Here is a 15996-nt window from a genome sequence, read left to right as displayed (position 1 = left end):
GGCTTGCAATTCTACCAGAAAGCCTGTTTACAATGTAGGACATAACTTTCTGATAAGAATCAGACTGAAGAGATAACTAAAACAGAAAAGGAAAATTTTTCTTTCCCAAGTCTCTGTGGCTGCTATTCATAACACTTTTTTCACCCTTGCTCTTTTATTCTAACTAGGCTGTGCATATTCTGAAATTCCTCTTTTACATAATTTATATTGACAGTAATAGTGTTCTTTTAAGTAATGGGTACTTACCTGCTTAATACTGTAACTAAGGTGCTTCAACATTAATCATATTGAGAAGAAATGCTACAAATTTGAAAATGTAAAGATTGTTTATTTCTTCAGAAATTGCCATCATGTTACTGTTTTCATATCTGCAAGAGGTTTCAAACTGATACTGTGATTTAATTTCCAGGTGCAATATTGCTGTCATCTTCATGACTGAGATGGTAGTGGATCACAGTGTGAGAGAAGATTGGGCTCTTCACCTCCCTTTATTGCTACATGCTCTCTTTTTAGGTAAAAGCAACAGAACAAGAAATAAAGTATAAATGTACTCCTGTCATTTTAGTTTAGTTTTGCTGAAGCTGTAGAGTTGTGTGCCTTATGTTTTTCATTATGATTTCCTAAAAAAAAAAAAAAAAAAAAAAGCCCAGGGCAATTAGTCTCAAAACTTTGAAGCTTTTGAATATTTTGGCCAGTTTCACCCAAATTTGAGAGGTGGGTAAAAATTTGAAGGTGATTCACTGCCTAAATACCTCTAAAAAATCCATAGCCCTCTCTGTGAGAAAGTCAGGCAAAACTCAGCCTTTGTAGAGTCTGGTTTGTGATGAGCAGGTGGGCAGTCAGCACATGCCTTACACACACCAGTGCTGTTTCTAGCCTTTGCAAAAATATTATGTAAGAGATCTGAGATTACTGTACTGCAGAGATAGTGAAGGTAGGACACAGACCACTGGAAGGCAAGCTTCATTAATTTCACTGCTACTGGAATACTTTGTCATCAGTGTCTTCCCTTATATACCTGAACATAGAGGCACTGCTTTTTCCCCACTGCTGTGTCTGTTCTTGACTGTAACACAATTCAGCTGGAGGGTGATACTTTCCTTATCCTGTCACTTAACATTATGAAAAGTGAGTGGCCTAATTTTTTAGCACACAAAGAGTATTTAGAATTATAAAGCCATTCCCTAACTTCTGTGGTTGATAATAGTTTTCACAAATAAACACAGCCAGACATTTGTGAAATAAATGTATTATAACTGGAGATCACAGTCCACTTCTCATTCAGTCACCATAGTTACCATTAAGTCTATTCACTGGCAATCTGGAAGAGTCTGTTGTTCAGCAAGCAAAAAAGATTAAATTGGGAGGTTACAGGCACAATGGTAGCATATATGGTATACTTCTGTATATAGTTGAAGAAGATATGTCATTCTCCTTTTCTGCTACTCTGTTACCTACTGTTCTTGTTTTATGAAATAGGATTTTTTTTTAAATGCACTCATCAAATACTCAAGTTTCATATATTAGTACATTGATTTCAGCAAACATCTAATCAAACACAAGAGTAAGAGCAAAGACTGTTGGATGGGTCTCCCAGGGTTGGTTTCAATACGACATTTCACATATATTCTTCACTTAAATATAAATCTATTTTGTGACTGCCCATAACAATTTTTTACTTCTATCAACTATCAACTATCAACTATCAACTTTCTAAGTGTAAGAGGGAACTGAAAGAGAACTGGATAGGTGTATGAATCAAATCAATAACCTTCAACTGATCGAACATCTTTAGTATGATCTGCAACAAGTGTGAGAAAACTGGTGTTTACAGTACAAAATTCTCACAAGAACAGATGAATAACTTAAGGCAAGAGTAGTATGTAGCAGTGTGGCCACTTCAGTTGAGACAGCTGTAAGGAGCCATCAGGGGACCATGCAAATAAGCATACAGAAACAGAGTTACAATATTAGTAATCCATTATAAAAATATCTTTGCTGATTTGTTCATGCAATACTTTTTCAACATTACAGTTTTTCATAAGAAATAAATAGAAATTTACAAATACCATTTGAGACAGTTCCTTGGTTAAGAACTCTCAATTCTCAAATGTGAAATTAAAGCTGAATAAAACTGGTAACTAAATGTAACTGATTTAGTGGTAACTAAAATGAGATCACAGCTTCCAGACTTCAATTTCTCTAGAGTTGTTAGACCTTCTGTGGAAACTTGTTCTGTGTTTTGCAGTAGAGCTCTGTTGTGAAGGTTATGCTACACATGTTAGCCAAAGGTGTGAATGTGATTGAAAATGAAGTATTTCTGTCCCGTTGTAATGTGAGCAGGCAGATGCATCTGACCAAAAAGGAAGCTGGAAACTGGTATGGTGGCTAGCTGGAGAGCCTGTATCCTTCCATTTATTGGAATGAGTGAGAAAATACTGAAATGAAAGAATTTGTCAGTGTATGTGTTTAATAGGCTATTGGATGGTTTGTAGTACTGATAGTGAAGTAGAGGAAGATTGCTGGTGTGAACCTGCCTTTCAGTAGTGCCTGAAAATCACTGGTGTTTAAAAACTCTTTTGCAACTAGTGCGAAATTAGTTGAGCAGCTAGATTCCTTTCCCATGGAAATGTGTCCACATCACAGAAGTTTACCCTCTCGGGAACATTTCCAAGTTAAAGAAGGGCCCAGCACTGGACAAGCACAAAGACTGAACTGTCCTCACTTCATAGTTAGCATATCTATGTCGATACTTTCATACAGCCCTAGGGTTTAACAGGATTTCAATCACAAGTGCTGCCAATATAGAATTTCTTTTTAATTAAAAGAACTTTTTATATCCTTTTCAGTGTATGTTAGAACAGGGTTGGATGGGTTCATTATCTACTGGCAAGTGGAAAGAAATGGAGAAAGGAGAATAGGAGCAGAAAGCTGAAGAAGCTGAAAAAGAGGTGGTCAGGTTGGCCATGGTTCTTTTGGAGAAGCCTATAGGCAGATGAGTAAGACCAAGGATTACAGGACCCCCAAAGACATGCCCATAGGAGCCAAAAACTCATTGTTGAGACTGTGGCAGTATGAGCAGCTTCATTTTTGCAGGCCAGACTGCAGAACCAGCATGACTGGAATATATTAGAAAACACTTGACTTGAAAGACCTGTTGGCTGCTGCCACTTAGTGTAACGAAGAAGCTGTTTTTTAAAGGGTAATATGTCCTGAGGAGAGAGGAGCTGAAGAAGAAAACAATTCAATTTTTCAGCACTGAAACTGCCTTTAAATGGAAGACAGTATTTTTAAATATCCTGAAAGGTACTGAAAGAGAATTGAAAAGAGATTACTACCACAGAGTGCAGTTTATTTTATAAACATCTATATCCTTTACATTTGCAATTTGTGAATTATTCAGGTTGTGTTAAAATCTTACAAACAGCAGTAGTGCTAACCAGATCAGAGTCTTTCAATTCTAGACCTTCAGTTTCAGTTCAGCACCCTAAGCTGGTGGCTGATTTCTCATGCGACTCACTGGTAGCTGAAGGGTTTTTTTAAGGGCTTTTGTCTTTCAGTTCCTTCCTTAATAAATCGGTATCTACCTCTTACAGATCACAGTTGTTGTAAAACTGATGTCTGTGCAAGAAAGCCAGCTACTGAGGTTAGCAATGTAGTTAAAACCATCACCAAGAATTTCTCATCTTTAGAGGTTTTCCAGCCCATCCAGTTAACACTGCAGTGAGATCATGTATAAAGTTGTATTGCCACACATTGTTTTGTACCTTCTGTATGGGACCTCAGTCTGGAAACTTAACTATACACATACATTTAAACAAAAACACTGGTAACCATGTCTGGAAATACTACATCTTTTTTTTTGTTTGCACTGTTGCCATGAATTTCCTTGGAATTTTTACTGTTTCTGGAATGTGAACTTGTTTGTTACTACTTCATATTCAGTGATTGCTGTAACCTTTTCTTTTAGGTCTTGACCATTACCGCCCTGAGGTCTTTGAACACAGTAAAAAGTTACTGCTTCACCTTTTGATTGCATTATCTTGCAATAGCAACTATCAAGCCATTGCATCAGTGCTTCTTCAGACCAGAGAGATGAATGAGACCAAGACTTTGACAGTACAACCAGCATATTTGCCTGAATATCTTTATACGGGTAATAAAGCAAAAGAAGAAGAAGAGAACATTGCATTATACTGTGAGGTTTTTGAAAGTATGAAGTCAAGGTTACTTTCCTAAAATATAAGTTTTGATAAAGTAGTAAAGTGGCAAATATGAACAGTTCTCATTAATATTAATTCCATGTGAACTACCCTAGAGATGTGCCCAAATTATTATTAGATAACTTTTCATGATAGTGAGAAATCTATCTGATGTAAGGCAAAATATATAATGTAGAATTTTAAACATTAATACAGCTAATAACTTCCTAACTTCCCCCTCAGGGAGCTGGGACTACTTTAAATGAGGGCAATCTATCTTCAGCCTTCAAAAGAAATGAATAAATAATTCCAACACAGGAAGAGCAGCAAAATGTGCAGCTCAGATTTTCCATTATTAAATTAAATTTCACATGATATACACCCTCCTTTATATCACAGATACACTTCATTTCTGTCCTGAAATCTGTTTCTGCATTAGAAGGCTTACTTCAGACTTCTGCTGAGATGGGTGTTCTGTTAACTTTGGCCAATTTACCTGTTTTTAATGGATTGGTTGGGAACAGTTTGTAGTGAACTGCTAGCTAAATGTACTGTTGTCGTGTAATATTATTAAAAGCAAGCATACTGTTGAGATTTGAAGGAATCGTAGAATCATTGTAGAGTTACAGAGGTAGCATTAGTTGTCTGGGAAGGGTTGAGGAACTTTACCATACAGTGGGAAATGAAAATTATCAAATTAGTGGCATTAGTGGTTCTTTAGGAATATAATTAAAACAAATAGTTTGGCTTTATAAAGAATGTTAGTTGATAACTGATTTTTTTTATGAGACAAATTATTTTAAAGCAATGAGAAGAAGGGATAGGTATTTCAGATTAATGAATTAGTTTGGCCATTGAGGTTTCATTCTGAGTAATGTCTGCAAAATTACATCATATGTGAATTTCCTGTCTTGAGTTGGGTAGATCTCTTTTCCAATGCACATCCATAAATTATTAAATACAGAATAAAATTCTTACATTAAAATTATATTATTGTTTTTCTGCCAGAATGAAAAACTCTTTTCATTCCTGTGTCTGAAAAACATAATTGGTACCCTTTGTCTGGGCCTCTCATGTCCAAGAAGTTATCAAAACTTTGTATTTAGACTCTTTTTTGAGCAACTAATAAAAAGTGAGAGTATGGGTGAGTAGCTATACCAAAGAATCCTAACTGGAAATACTTCAGCTCAGGTTTGTTCCACACAATGTCAGGCAACTAAATTTTAATGGCTTTTGTCAGTAGAGAGGCCCTTCCTGCTCTCAGTCTTCTCGCAAGGCCAGTTTTTCTGTTGTAGATACAGCCTTAAGAAAGAAGGTCTTAGTTTCTGATTTCAGCTTGGAAATTGTGTGGCGAGCTTTTGACTTAGCAGAATTCTTACTCAGATGTTTAATCTTAATGCTGAAAATATTTAGTATGAGTAGTCCAGTGTTTCCAATTACTAAAGGCATTGAACAGAAGCCTTAAACATGGGTGTCTTGGTTTCAGTTACATTTGTAAAATTAGGACAACATCATTGTCCTAAAAATGCTACCCTGCAGAGGTTTTTTCCTCATCAGACTAGCCCAGAGAAGTGAGCTGAACTTTGCGTGCACTTAGCCAAATTCAAAATTCCCTTCACAAAAAGTTGTACTTCTAAATGTAAAATGTCCTGAAACGTTTGTTTTTCAAGTACTGTAGCCCTCATACAGTAAAAAAAACCCTTGACTTTGATATTTTTTATTTTATATTGGATTCTGCACATTTAGAAACACAAGTACCATTTTCACTCCCATAGCCGTTTGAGGGTTGTTGTGTTCTGCAGGTTTTCCTCATGTTTCCCAGTAGAATGTTTCTGCTCCTGACTCTGAAAAGAGCTGCTTGGTGGACGCTTTCATCTGTAATGCTGCCCAACAGTGCATTCCATCTTTATCTCCTCCCTTTCGGCTGGCAGGTGGCTTTGACTTTCTGCGAGAGTACCAGTCATCTCCGGTGCCAGACTCTGGCTTGAGCTCCAGCTCCACCTCCTCGAGTATCAGTCTGGGAGGCAGCAGTGGAAATCTCCCACAGATTACACAGGAGGTTGAGGACATGGACACTGCTGCCGAAACAGATGAAAAAGCAAACAAATTAATTGAGTTTCTGACAACCAGGTAATGGAGATAAGCAGAGGATACGTGTGTACTTGAAACACATACTTTCATGTCTTCTCTACAATTATCTGTAGCAACTTAAAAGACTCAAAGGAAAATGACTGAGCTTTTATAGTAATGACAGACTCCCGTTCCCCTTTTATGGATACTTACAGAAGTAGGTAGGTACTTAAAAGCGCTACAGTGTCAGGTGCAAAAGAAAAAATTCTTGCTTGACAGAAATAAAATGTTTAAATTGACTGATAGTATTATGTTCAACAGTTAACTAATGGAAGAAGACAGTTTTATTATTACGAAATTAGATAGGAAGTGAAGAGGTCATAGTGAAAGGTCATGGTGAAACTAATATTATCTACCAACTATAGCCAGCAGATCCTAGAAGCAATGTTAAATAAAAAAACAGGGATTTCTTTATGCTGCTCTCTAAATGGTATAAATTATATTTTTAAAAGAGAGTTTTTGTAAAATACAGCATAGGAATATTTGTTTACTTGTATCTTGCTCATAAAATTCTGTTTGGTTGCCTATTTTCCAGGTCATGCCCCTGGAAATACCTAATTGCCTTTGCAGTTTATATATTTTAACTGATTACATTAACTTCAAAAAACTCAAAGAAATTTTGCACTGTTATGTATTTCTTTAAGGGCATTTGGTCCACTTTGGTGCCATGAAGATATCACACCCAAAAATCAGAACACCAAGAGTGCCGAACAGCTTACTAATTTTCTGCGTCATGTTGTATCTGTATTTAAAGATTCCAAGTCAGGTAGTAATTTTTTTTCCTTTCGTAGCAAAGAATATTGCCTCAAGGTCACACTGAATGTTTATCCTGTGACTTAGTAGATCCACTTATGCAGAAGCATGACATATTGTGTGTCTTAACAAGGATGTATGACATATGAAAGACTTGCTTTAAAAAAATCACGTTAGATTGGACTATGGCTGAATGTTAAATTGAACATTTCTTCAAAGTGTTGGTAGGAAGCCTTTTGATTGATTCTGCCAGATAAAAACTCCTTTATGTCCTGTTGGTAAAATACATAACAGTTACTAAGTAAATGTACTTTTAAAAATTTCTTCTGGCAGCAAAAGTTTAGTTTTAATTTATTATGTTTTTAGAGTTTAGGAAATGTACTGATTGTATTTTGAAAACCAACAGTCACTAATTAAGTATCTTCTGAGATCAAAGCAGACTGCAGTATCAGTATTTATATTTAAGATCTTATCCAAAGCCTTCTGAAGCTACTAGAAAGATTCCTAATTCGCTTTGGCTTTAGGTTTGGGAGTGTTCAGCAGTTACTGTGTTGCTGCCAGCAAAAATAAAGGCTGGTTTGAAAGTTTGTCCAGGAGTTCTAAAAAATTTAAATCACAATAAGAATTTCAGGTTTTTGCTGAAAAACATTTGCAGACTCAGAATTTTGATTTTGCAGTTTATTTTCTTATATTCTGTATGAAATAAATATAAACAGTCGGAAGTTCTCCCAAACACAGACATTTCTGCATCTCCATTTCTCACCGGGTTTGCGGGATACACTACAGTGCATATCCTCTCCACAGAGTTGGTTCAGTTGATGACCCACAGTAAAGTCTTTCATAAAAAAAAAAAAATTCACATCCTATTCTTTTGCTCAGGTTTCCATTTGGAGCAGCATCTGAGTGAAGTTGCTTTACAAACAGCTCTTTCAAGCTCTTCAAGACATTATGCAGGTCGCTCCTTCCAGATATTCAGGGCCCTAAAGCAACCCCTTTCTGCACATGCGTTGTCTGACCTCCTGTCAAGATTGGTGGAAGTTATTGGAGAGCATGGAGATGAGATTCAGGTATGCATGTGTATATAATGCTTCTTAGTACTGTTGATTTAATGTATACTTAATTTAAAATTACCATTTTAACAAGGTGTTTTGGAGTTAAGTAATGCAAAGTAGAATGTGGCCTTGGAAAAGGTTACCTCTGAGTTTACTGAATCCGTATGTACCTGATCAAAGCCTTTGTCAGGCTGTTGCAGTCTTATATAGCTCTAAAGAGAACAACTAGAAAGTTTTAGTAAATGTCACTCAAAATGAAACCTTTTTTCCCCCTTTTCACATCATAAATTTGTGCTTAAGGAACCCATCATCCTATCTGATGTAATCTGACAACATGAAGTTGACACCACCTCATTTCTCAGATGTTAACATCTTTCGGAATAAAGAAATCCATAACAATACTAAACTCACACTGACCTAATTTAATCCAGTCCTCTTTTAGTGAACTATGATGTTCATTTGGTTTAGCTAAACAGACTAAAATTTTACATTCAGAGACTATTAATTGCAAGATTCAAGACTTAGTAAGGAGAACTACTATCTCTTAATAAGAAATAGACTGACATCACCTCCATGTTTTACTTAGGTAATGAAACTGCCACAAGACGACAATAATTTTCTATCATAACCGCTTGTGCAGAATTTGTATCAGTGACCTGCAAGTCAGAGGTTCTGTGTGCCGTTACCAGTCCTCTGATGAGATATGTGCCCTTCTTGCATGCCTTCATAGATCATTCAGTGGCAGAAAATAAAACACATTTGTAGTGGCATTTTAATGTTCAGGGCAGTGGCATTGATGTGAATGTTGTTCTTTTTTCAGGAGAAATTACAGGTTTTCAGTAGGTACCTATTCCTTTTATGAAGTGAAGATGTTTAAATGTTCACTATTTTGAATGTTTTTGTTGAAATGGTTAACCTCATGCATTGATAGGGGTATGTAATGGAGGCACTACTTACTTTGGAAGCTGCTGTGGATAATCTGTCTGACTGTTTGAAGAACAGTGATCTTTTGACGGTGTTATCACGGTAAGAGCCTGTTCTAATTATACCTTTTTTTTCAGTGTCTCATGGTGTTAAGTGTGCAGTGCTGCAGTCTGACAGCATAAAATAATTTTGATAATATTGAGTTCATTTGTAACCATTAGAGAACTAGACTAAGAGCACATATCAGCCAAATTTTGCAACAGTTAAAATAACGTTAATACTGCTAATGAAACTTTACAGTGCATTGTAAATTCTGCCTTGTTGACACTTGGCATTAACTTACTTTAACATCATTAAAAATACTGTATTTTTTGTACCTTTGTACCATGTACGTGAAAACATATCTGGGAAGAAACATATTTTTTGTAATACTGGTTTCATTCAACCTGTCATTCTCAGATGAAGTATTCCCCAAGAAGTAAATGATCATAGTTTGTTCTCCTCAATAAAAGTAGGGAGAATTTTGTCCGTGTGTACATAACCCTTGGCTTTTGCCAGACGTGTAGACCATTTTTGTGAAACCCATCACCTTAAAGTAGACCTTTGTGCATGGAGTGAAATTGCAGGCTCCTTCCATAACATAACTGTTGACAGTACTGAGGGAGATTAATGTCTGTCTGAGTCCTTATAGCAACAACAGAATAGGGAACGTTTTTGAAATACGTCCATAAGTAATTATGCTTTACATGCAGAACAAAAATACAAGAGCTATCATTTCTGAAGCTAGTAGGCAGGGTGCAATGTATTATACTTCAATGGCAGAACACAAGTATTGCCTTTTGATAGAGGTAGGCAAATACAGCTTCTACTTTGTAAACTAAGAGCTGTTTGTCTTTCTTTAGTGCACATTTCAGGAAAGCGCAAGATGAAAGGGTAAGAAACACTCCAGAAAGCAGTAGGATGCAGTATTCTTTACCCTGGCACTATTGATTCGTAAGATCCTCTTCAAATATTATAGGCAGTAGGGAGTCATAGCATATGAGGTAGGAATGGGACCAAAGAGTCAGGAATTAGGTATTCTCCAAAACAAACTTCCCTTGCATGTTCTCAACACAGCATGTTCATCTGTACAGATAATTGATAGGGCTTGTCTGGATCATCACATGATAGTCCATGAGGAGGCATATGTCACGGTGCCATTTTCTGTAAACCATCTTGAAGAAGTCTTAGGATACAGGCAGAGAAGGATGCAATGACAAGCAAGAACCTCAGCAGGCACATGACAGGTTTCTTGAAGAAAAGGTGGCATATTTATGGTTCTGCTTAAGATATGCTGTTTTTTCTGATCATAGTTCTCACATTAGCCAGTAACACATTGGGCATTTTGTCTGCCAGCTGTGCCAAGTCTGGGGTTTGCTCCACTGATGAGGGCATTTTAAAGACCAAAATTGTTTTCAGTTCTATCACTGCTCCATTATATGGGCATATCCACAAGTCACTTCACAGCTCTGTATCTCTTATCCTCATGTCATTCTGACCTGTCTAGGCCTGTAGGCTGTCCTCCTCTGGTTTGGTGCAGTGCCCTGTGAACCTCACTTCAGTCATGTCTGTGGCCACTTCTGGAAAAAAAAGACAGGCTACAATAGAAAGTGTGGTGTTTTAATTTTTCCATTTAAATATTTATTTACAGTTTAATAAATACTTAACTTGCATCCAGTATGTACAAGTTTCAAGCTCTACATTCACACACTGCAATGTATGTTATATATTTTGTTTTCAGTTCATCTTCGCCAGATTTAACATCAAGCACCAAACTAACTGCTAATCGGAAGAGCACAGGACAGCTGAATGTGAATCCTGCAAGTGGTAACACAGCCACTGCTGAACGAAGCAGGCACCAGAGGAGCTTCTCTGTACCCAAAAAGTTTGGAGATGTGGACAAGTCCTCAGACCCACCACGCAGTGCCACACTAGACAGAATTCAAGCATGCACCCAACAAGGCCTGTCCTCTAAAACAAGAAGTTCATCTTCTCTAAAGGACAGTCTCACTGACCCATCCCATATTAACAATCCAACCAACCTACTAGCCACCATTTTCTGGGTTGCTGTGGCTTTGATGGAATCAGATTTTGAGTTTGAGTATCTGATGGCATTGCGGTTACTGAATAAACTTCTGGCTCATTTGCCACTAGATAAAGCTGAAAACCGGGAGAAGTTAGAGAAGTTGCAAGGGCAGCTGAAGTGGGCAGACTTCTCAGGGCTTCAGCAGCTACTGCTGAAAGGATTCACCTCCCTTACTACCACTGATCTCACACTACAGCTCTTCAGTTTGCTGACACCGGTCTCTAGGATATCGATGGTGGATTCCTCTCAAGCTATAGGTAAAACCAATATCCTTTCCTCTCTATCAGTTTCTGGTGCTTTGACATTTGTTGACAGACATCATCAGGCTACTGAACAAAACCAAAAATGGCACTTTTTCTTTCTCTTCTAATATAGCATAATGTACTTTTGCTTTGAGCTAGGTGGGCTCCTTGGAAATTTTGTAGCAGTGTAACATGTTTCTGAAAAGTGAATCTATTGCACAATAAGGTTTTGGAAGAGAGCAGTTGTGTATTATTTCACATTTCCTTTCTAGGGCTTAGCAACATACAGAGTTTCCGAGTGCTGACAAAGTAAACATATGTAAGGAGATACTGTCAAATTTTCTAGAACCTATTTTGGCCAGCTTTTCCATTTAATTATTTTCAGAATATTTCAAATAACTTGATTTTAAATTAGTGCTTCATGGGATTTTTCCCTAGAAATATAAATATCAAAAACTCTTGTACACTTTTTAGATAAACAACAATAGCACAATAGTGAGTGAGGAGAGAGGCCTGGGTGATAAGGACATAAAGCAACATTTTGAAATTCCTAATTATTTAGCTGAAGTTTGTGACCACTTCTTAATTATATTTCTTGAAGAGAGTTTCTGTATTGTCCCAGATTTTTACTACTGTGTTTCAGTCAGAAACACACAGATATTAAGACAACTCTGCAGGCTTCACAACTAAGTCATAACAGGCTTAGACACAGACTAAGGGGATGAATGCCTTGAACAGCCTGCCCATCTCTAAGCACCTGTGTGGTGCCTGTGTTCCAGACTTCAGTTGGGCAATTCACACATGGGCTGTGACAGTACCATCTGGAGGTATCTTTTCTTTTCCCTGAGTGTAGAGAAAGCCTGGGGAAATTATGCTCCTAACTTAGCCAACTTGTTTAATTGTGTAGAACAAGATGGAATAAATGGTTAGAAAGTTATTTTCATAGAATAAATTCTTGCTTTTCAAAAAACAGATTCTTTCTGCATATCTTGACTTCTGAGCTCTGAGCTCCCACCTGAACTGGAGCATCTTTTGTTATAGCTCCCCATTACAGTCATTACCTCTGGTTCATCTTGAGCTATGAGTTGGTGCAGAAGAGCTGAATCCCAGCTCCAGACAGAGCCCTTACACTAGTGACAGTGGCTGGTACTTGGTGCAGGAGCCATATCCTGGCTTCAAAAATACCTATTTGAGTAGTCTCATCTGACCAGTTATATCAGAATTTTTAATAATAACAACAACAACTTGAACAGTATAAAACAATGGAAGCTATGCCTGGCAGCCTGAGCAGTTGTTCATTTATCAATACTCACTGAATTTCTTTTCGTGTTTTAGCAGCAGTAATGAAAATGTCACCAGTTAAAACTGTCAGTAAGCCAGTTAAGAGGAAAAGATACACATACTCTCTTACAGAAATAAGATACCTACTTCTGCGAGATATTTTATACTGTAGATACTTGTTTGTGCAATAGTGTTTGCAGAAATAGGTTCATGCTTTATAACAGTACTGTTGCCTAAAGATATACTCTTGTTTGCAAATTAAGGCCTCTTTAAGACAAATGTGGCATGGCCAGTGGCATGAACAAGTTGACAGTCTGTGTGAGTTTACAGCTAATATTGAAACTGTGACCTCCCATGAAACACCAAACTAAAGATCACTGTGGCTTTTGCTGTCTAAAATACACGTTTTGTTCTGTATTTTCCTAGGATTTCCACTCAATGTTTTGTGTCTCCTGCCCCATTTAATTCAGCATTTTGACAGCCCAAACCAGTTTTGTAAAGATATAGCCGAAAGGATTGCTCAGGTATCAAAGTTACTTACTGTTTCATACATCCTCAAGCCCTGTAAATGCAGTTGCCTTGTTCTTAATGTGTTTTGACATTTATATTTAATTAGGTTTGTTTGGAGGAGAAGAACCCCAAGCTATCAAATCTTGCACATGTCATGACCCTTTATAAAACACACAGCTATACAAGGGACTGTGCTACCTGGGTAAACGTGGTTTGCCGTTACCTTCATGAAGCATTTGCTGATATCACTTTGAGTATGGTTACATACTTAGCTGAGGTAAGTTTTCAAAAACTTTTTACTGTTTTAACTCTTCTGTTCCCTTACAACCCAAGGAGCTGAAGTCTGTCTGCAGATTACTGGGGACTCCCTGTAGCTTTTACTTATAATTAAGAATAAAAAGCAGAAATTAGCAGAAAGAAAGGGAATTACTATAAGAAATCAATACTGAATAGTAAAACAAAAGCCAGCAAAGGTCTTCAGGGCTGTTACATCTTAAAGCAGCTACACTTAACAGCCAGACAGATTTTCTGCTCTGAAAGAGAGAGAAACTGGACATTTATTTAGATCCCACTAAGGAAAATAAGGGAAGGACTAATACCAGAAGGGGTTTAGCAGCAGAAGTAATAGATCATCTGCTATATAAGGATCTGGTTCTTGATACAAATTTGTATGCATTCCTCTAACACTGAATGGGATCATCTTGCTGCCCAGGTTTTCCCCTGTGATCATCACTTACTCCTAACATTTCTCATGTGTGGAGTATAGAGCTGTTGTAGTGTTGTTGTTGGGGTTCCAAGACTCAGTTCTGCTCTTTAGCTTAAAGCCACTTCATCATCTGCCTTGTGTGTTGGATCAGTATCAGGACACCGTTTTGTTACAGAGTTCTCAGATTTATCCCTTCGCTTCCCTGCTGTAGTAAGATGCCTTCAGCCTCCTCTCTCATGCAGGGAGAAGACAGTTCTGTATTCATGACCTAAATTCACTAGCTTCTTTAGAGCAGCTTTGGTTTTTGGAGCAGATTCATTCTCCCTTCTGCCAAAGTATCTCTGATACTGCCTAAGCATCTCTGATACTGACTATCCACAGATTTTCAAGAGCCTAAGCGTCCAGGCTGTGCTCCCACACTCACTCCAGACTTCAGAGCACACTTGGCCCTGCTACCTCAAATTCCAGTTCCTCACCTTGTTTGCACATGGAGGCTCTAAGTAAACAATCATATCAGATCTTAAGTGATGGTGAAAAACATAACTCTCCTGTAGGAGATTAAAACAGGACCTTGAGGTTTTTCTGTGTATTTTCAAACTCAAAAACTCTGAAGAACTATTAGCTCTTCAAACAGAATCACAGAATCATCTAGGTTGGAAAATACCTTGAAGATCATCCAGTCCAACCATTAACCCAACACTGACAGTTCCCAACTACACCAGATCCCTCAGCGCTGTGTCGACCCTACTCTTAAACCGCTCCAGGGATGGGGACTCCACCACCTCCCTGGGCAGCCCATTCCAACGCCTAACAACCCCTTCTGGAAAGAAATGCTTCCTGACATCCAGTCTAAACCTTCCCTGGCACAACTTGAGGCCATTCCCTCTTGTCCTGTCTCTTGTTACTTGGTTAAAGAGACTCATCCCCAGCTCTCTGCAGCCTCCTTTCAGGGAGCTGTAGAGGGCGATGAGGTCTCCCCTCAGCCTCCTCTTCTCCAGACTAAACACCCCCAGTTCCCTCGGCCGCTCCTCTTACCACCTGTGCTCCAGACCCTGCACCAGCTTCGTTGCCCTTCTCTGGACACGCTCGAGTCATTCAATGTCCTTTTTGGAGTGAGGGGCCCAAAACTGAACACAGGAATCGAGGTGTGGCCTCCCCAGTGCCGAGTACAGGGGTCAGATCCCTTCCCTGTCCCTGCTGGCCACGCTATTGCTGACACAAGCCAGGATGCCATTGGCCTTCTTGGCCCCCTGGGCACACTGCTGGCTCATGTTCAGCTGGCTATCGGTCGACACCCCCAGGTCTCTCTCTGAATCCTCCTGAGTCTCCATCACAGCAGACACTTGTATTCCTAATAAAAAAAATGGTGTAAAAATTGAGGTTTAAAATCTTTCTCCTTTGCTTTCCCAGCCTTAGGAAAACGTTTGTCCCCTGTTTTCCCTTTAGTGCTCTTCATACAGTTATTAGTGCTGCAACAGTTACACAAAGGCCATTGCATGATCTTGTTCCCCTCAAAACGGGTTTAGACGTGCATCTGGAGGCTCTTTCCTTGCACTTCCCCTTGCTATGGATTGGCACCACACTTCTATATTAACAGCAAGTCAGGCAGTTTTTTGGGTGTAATTAAGGCACATTCCTCACATAGCACCATCATTTCAGGATGACAGAGTACTAAGCTGGACTTCCTTTCTCTGTATTTACATTGACTGCAGCGCTGTTGAGTCATGTCTGGGGAATATTTGTATGGGCACAGGGTAGCTGCCAGTCTGCAGGAGGAGCAAGAGACAAGAAACGATCTTGTTCAGCCTGGTGTGGCCACAAAAAAGATTTTTCAAGCATTCACAATATGTTTCCCCTTTTCTTCTTAGTTAAACCCCAGACCAGGATAAACAGTGTGCTCCTGTCTCCTGTAAACCAACTGTGGTATATACTGTCAATAGGTAAAGCCAGATGGGTTAACAGCCCCAGTGGGTAATCCACAGTTGAATATTGTAGCCAGTAGTTACAGAGTTTTGAACTTTTAACAGTCCTGGCTCAGTCCCCAGTGCTTGGGCCTGAGGGATACTGTGAG

General features: G+C 38.5%; 1 protein-coding gene across 8 annotated transcripts in view; it reads left to right on the top strand.

Annotated features, from left to right (window-relative positions):
- FRY (FRY microtubule binding protein) overlaps positions 1-15996 on the top strand; it is a 177161-nt gene that overhangs the window by 120095 nt on the left and 41070 nt on the right. For all 8 annotated transcript variants that reach the window (XM_074914527.1, XM_074914536.1, XM_074914517.1 and 5 more), the window contains 9 exons: positions 410-513; positions 3971-4156; positions 6134-6332; positions 6977-7098; positions 7965-8152; positions 9069-9163; positions 10842-11443; positions 13136-13233; positions 13326-13496. In XM_074914527.1, coding sequence (XP_074770628.1) covers positions 410-513; positions 3971-4156; positions 6134-6332; positions 6977-7098; positions 7965-8152; positions 9069-9163; positions 10842-11443; positions 13136-13233; positions 13326-13496 — 1765 coding nt within the window. The remainder of the gene's footprint in view (positions 1-409; positions 514-3970; positions 4157-6133; positions 6333-6976; positions 7099-7964; positions 8153-9068; positions 9164-10841; positions 11444-13135; positions 13234-13325; positions 13497-15996) is intronic.

This window comes from Athene noctua, chromosome 1 (genome assembly GCF_965140245.1).
Source record: "Athene noctua chromosome 1, bAthNoc1.hap1.1, whole genome shotgun sequence".
Classification (NCBI taxonomy): domain Eukaryota; kingdom Metazoa; phylum Chordata; class Aves; order Strigiformes; family Strigidae; genus Athene; species Athene noctua.
The sequence above is the reverse complement of the archived record's forward strand: the minus strand, read 5'-3'. Positions and strand labels throughout refer to the sequence as shown.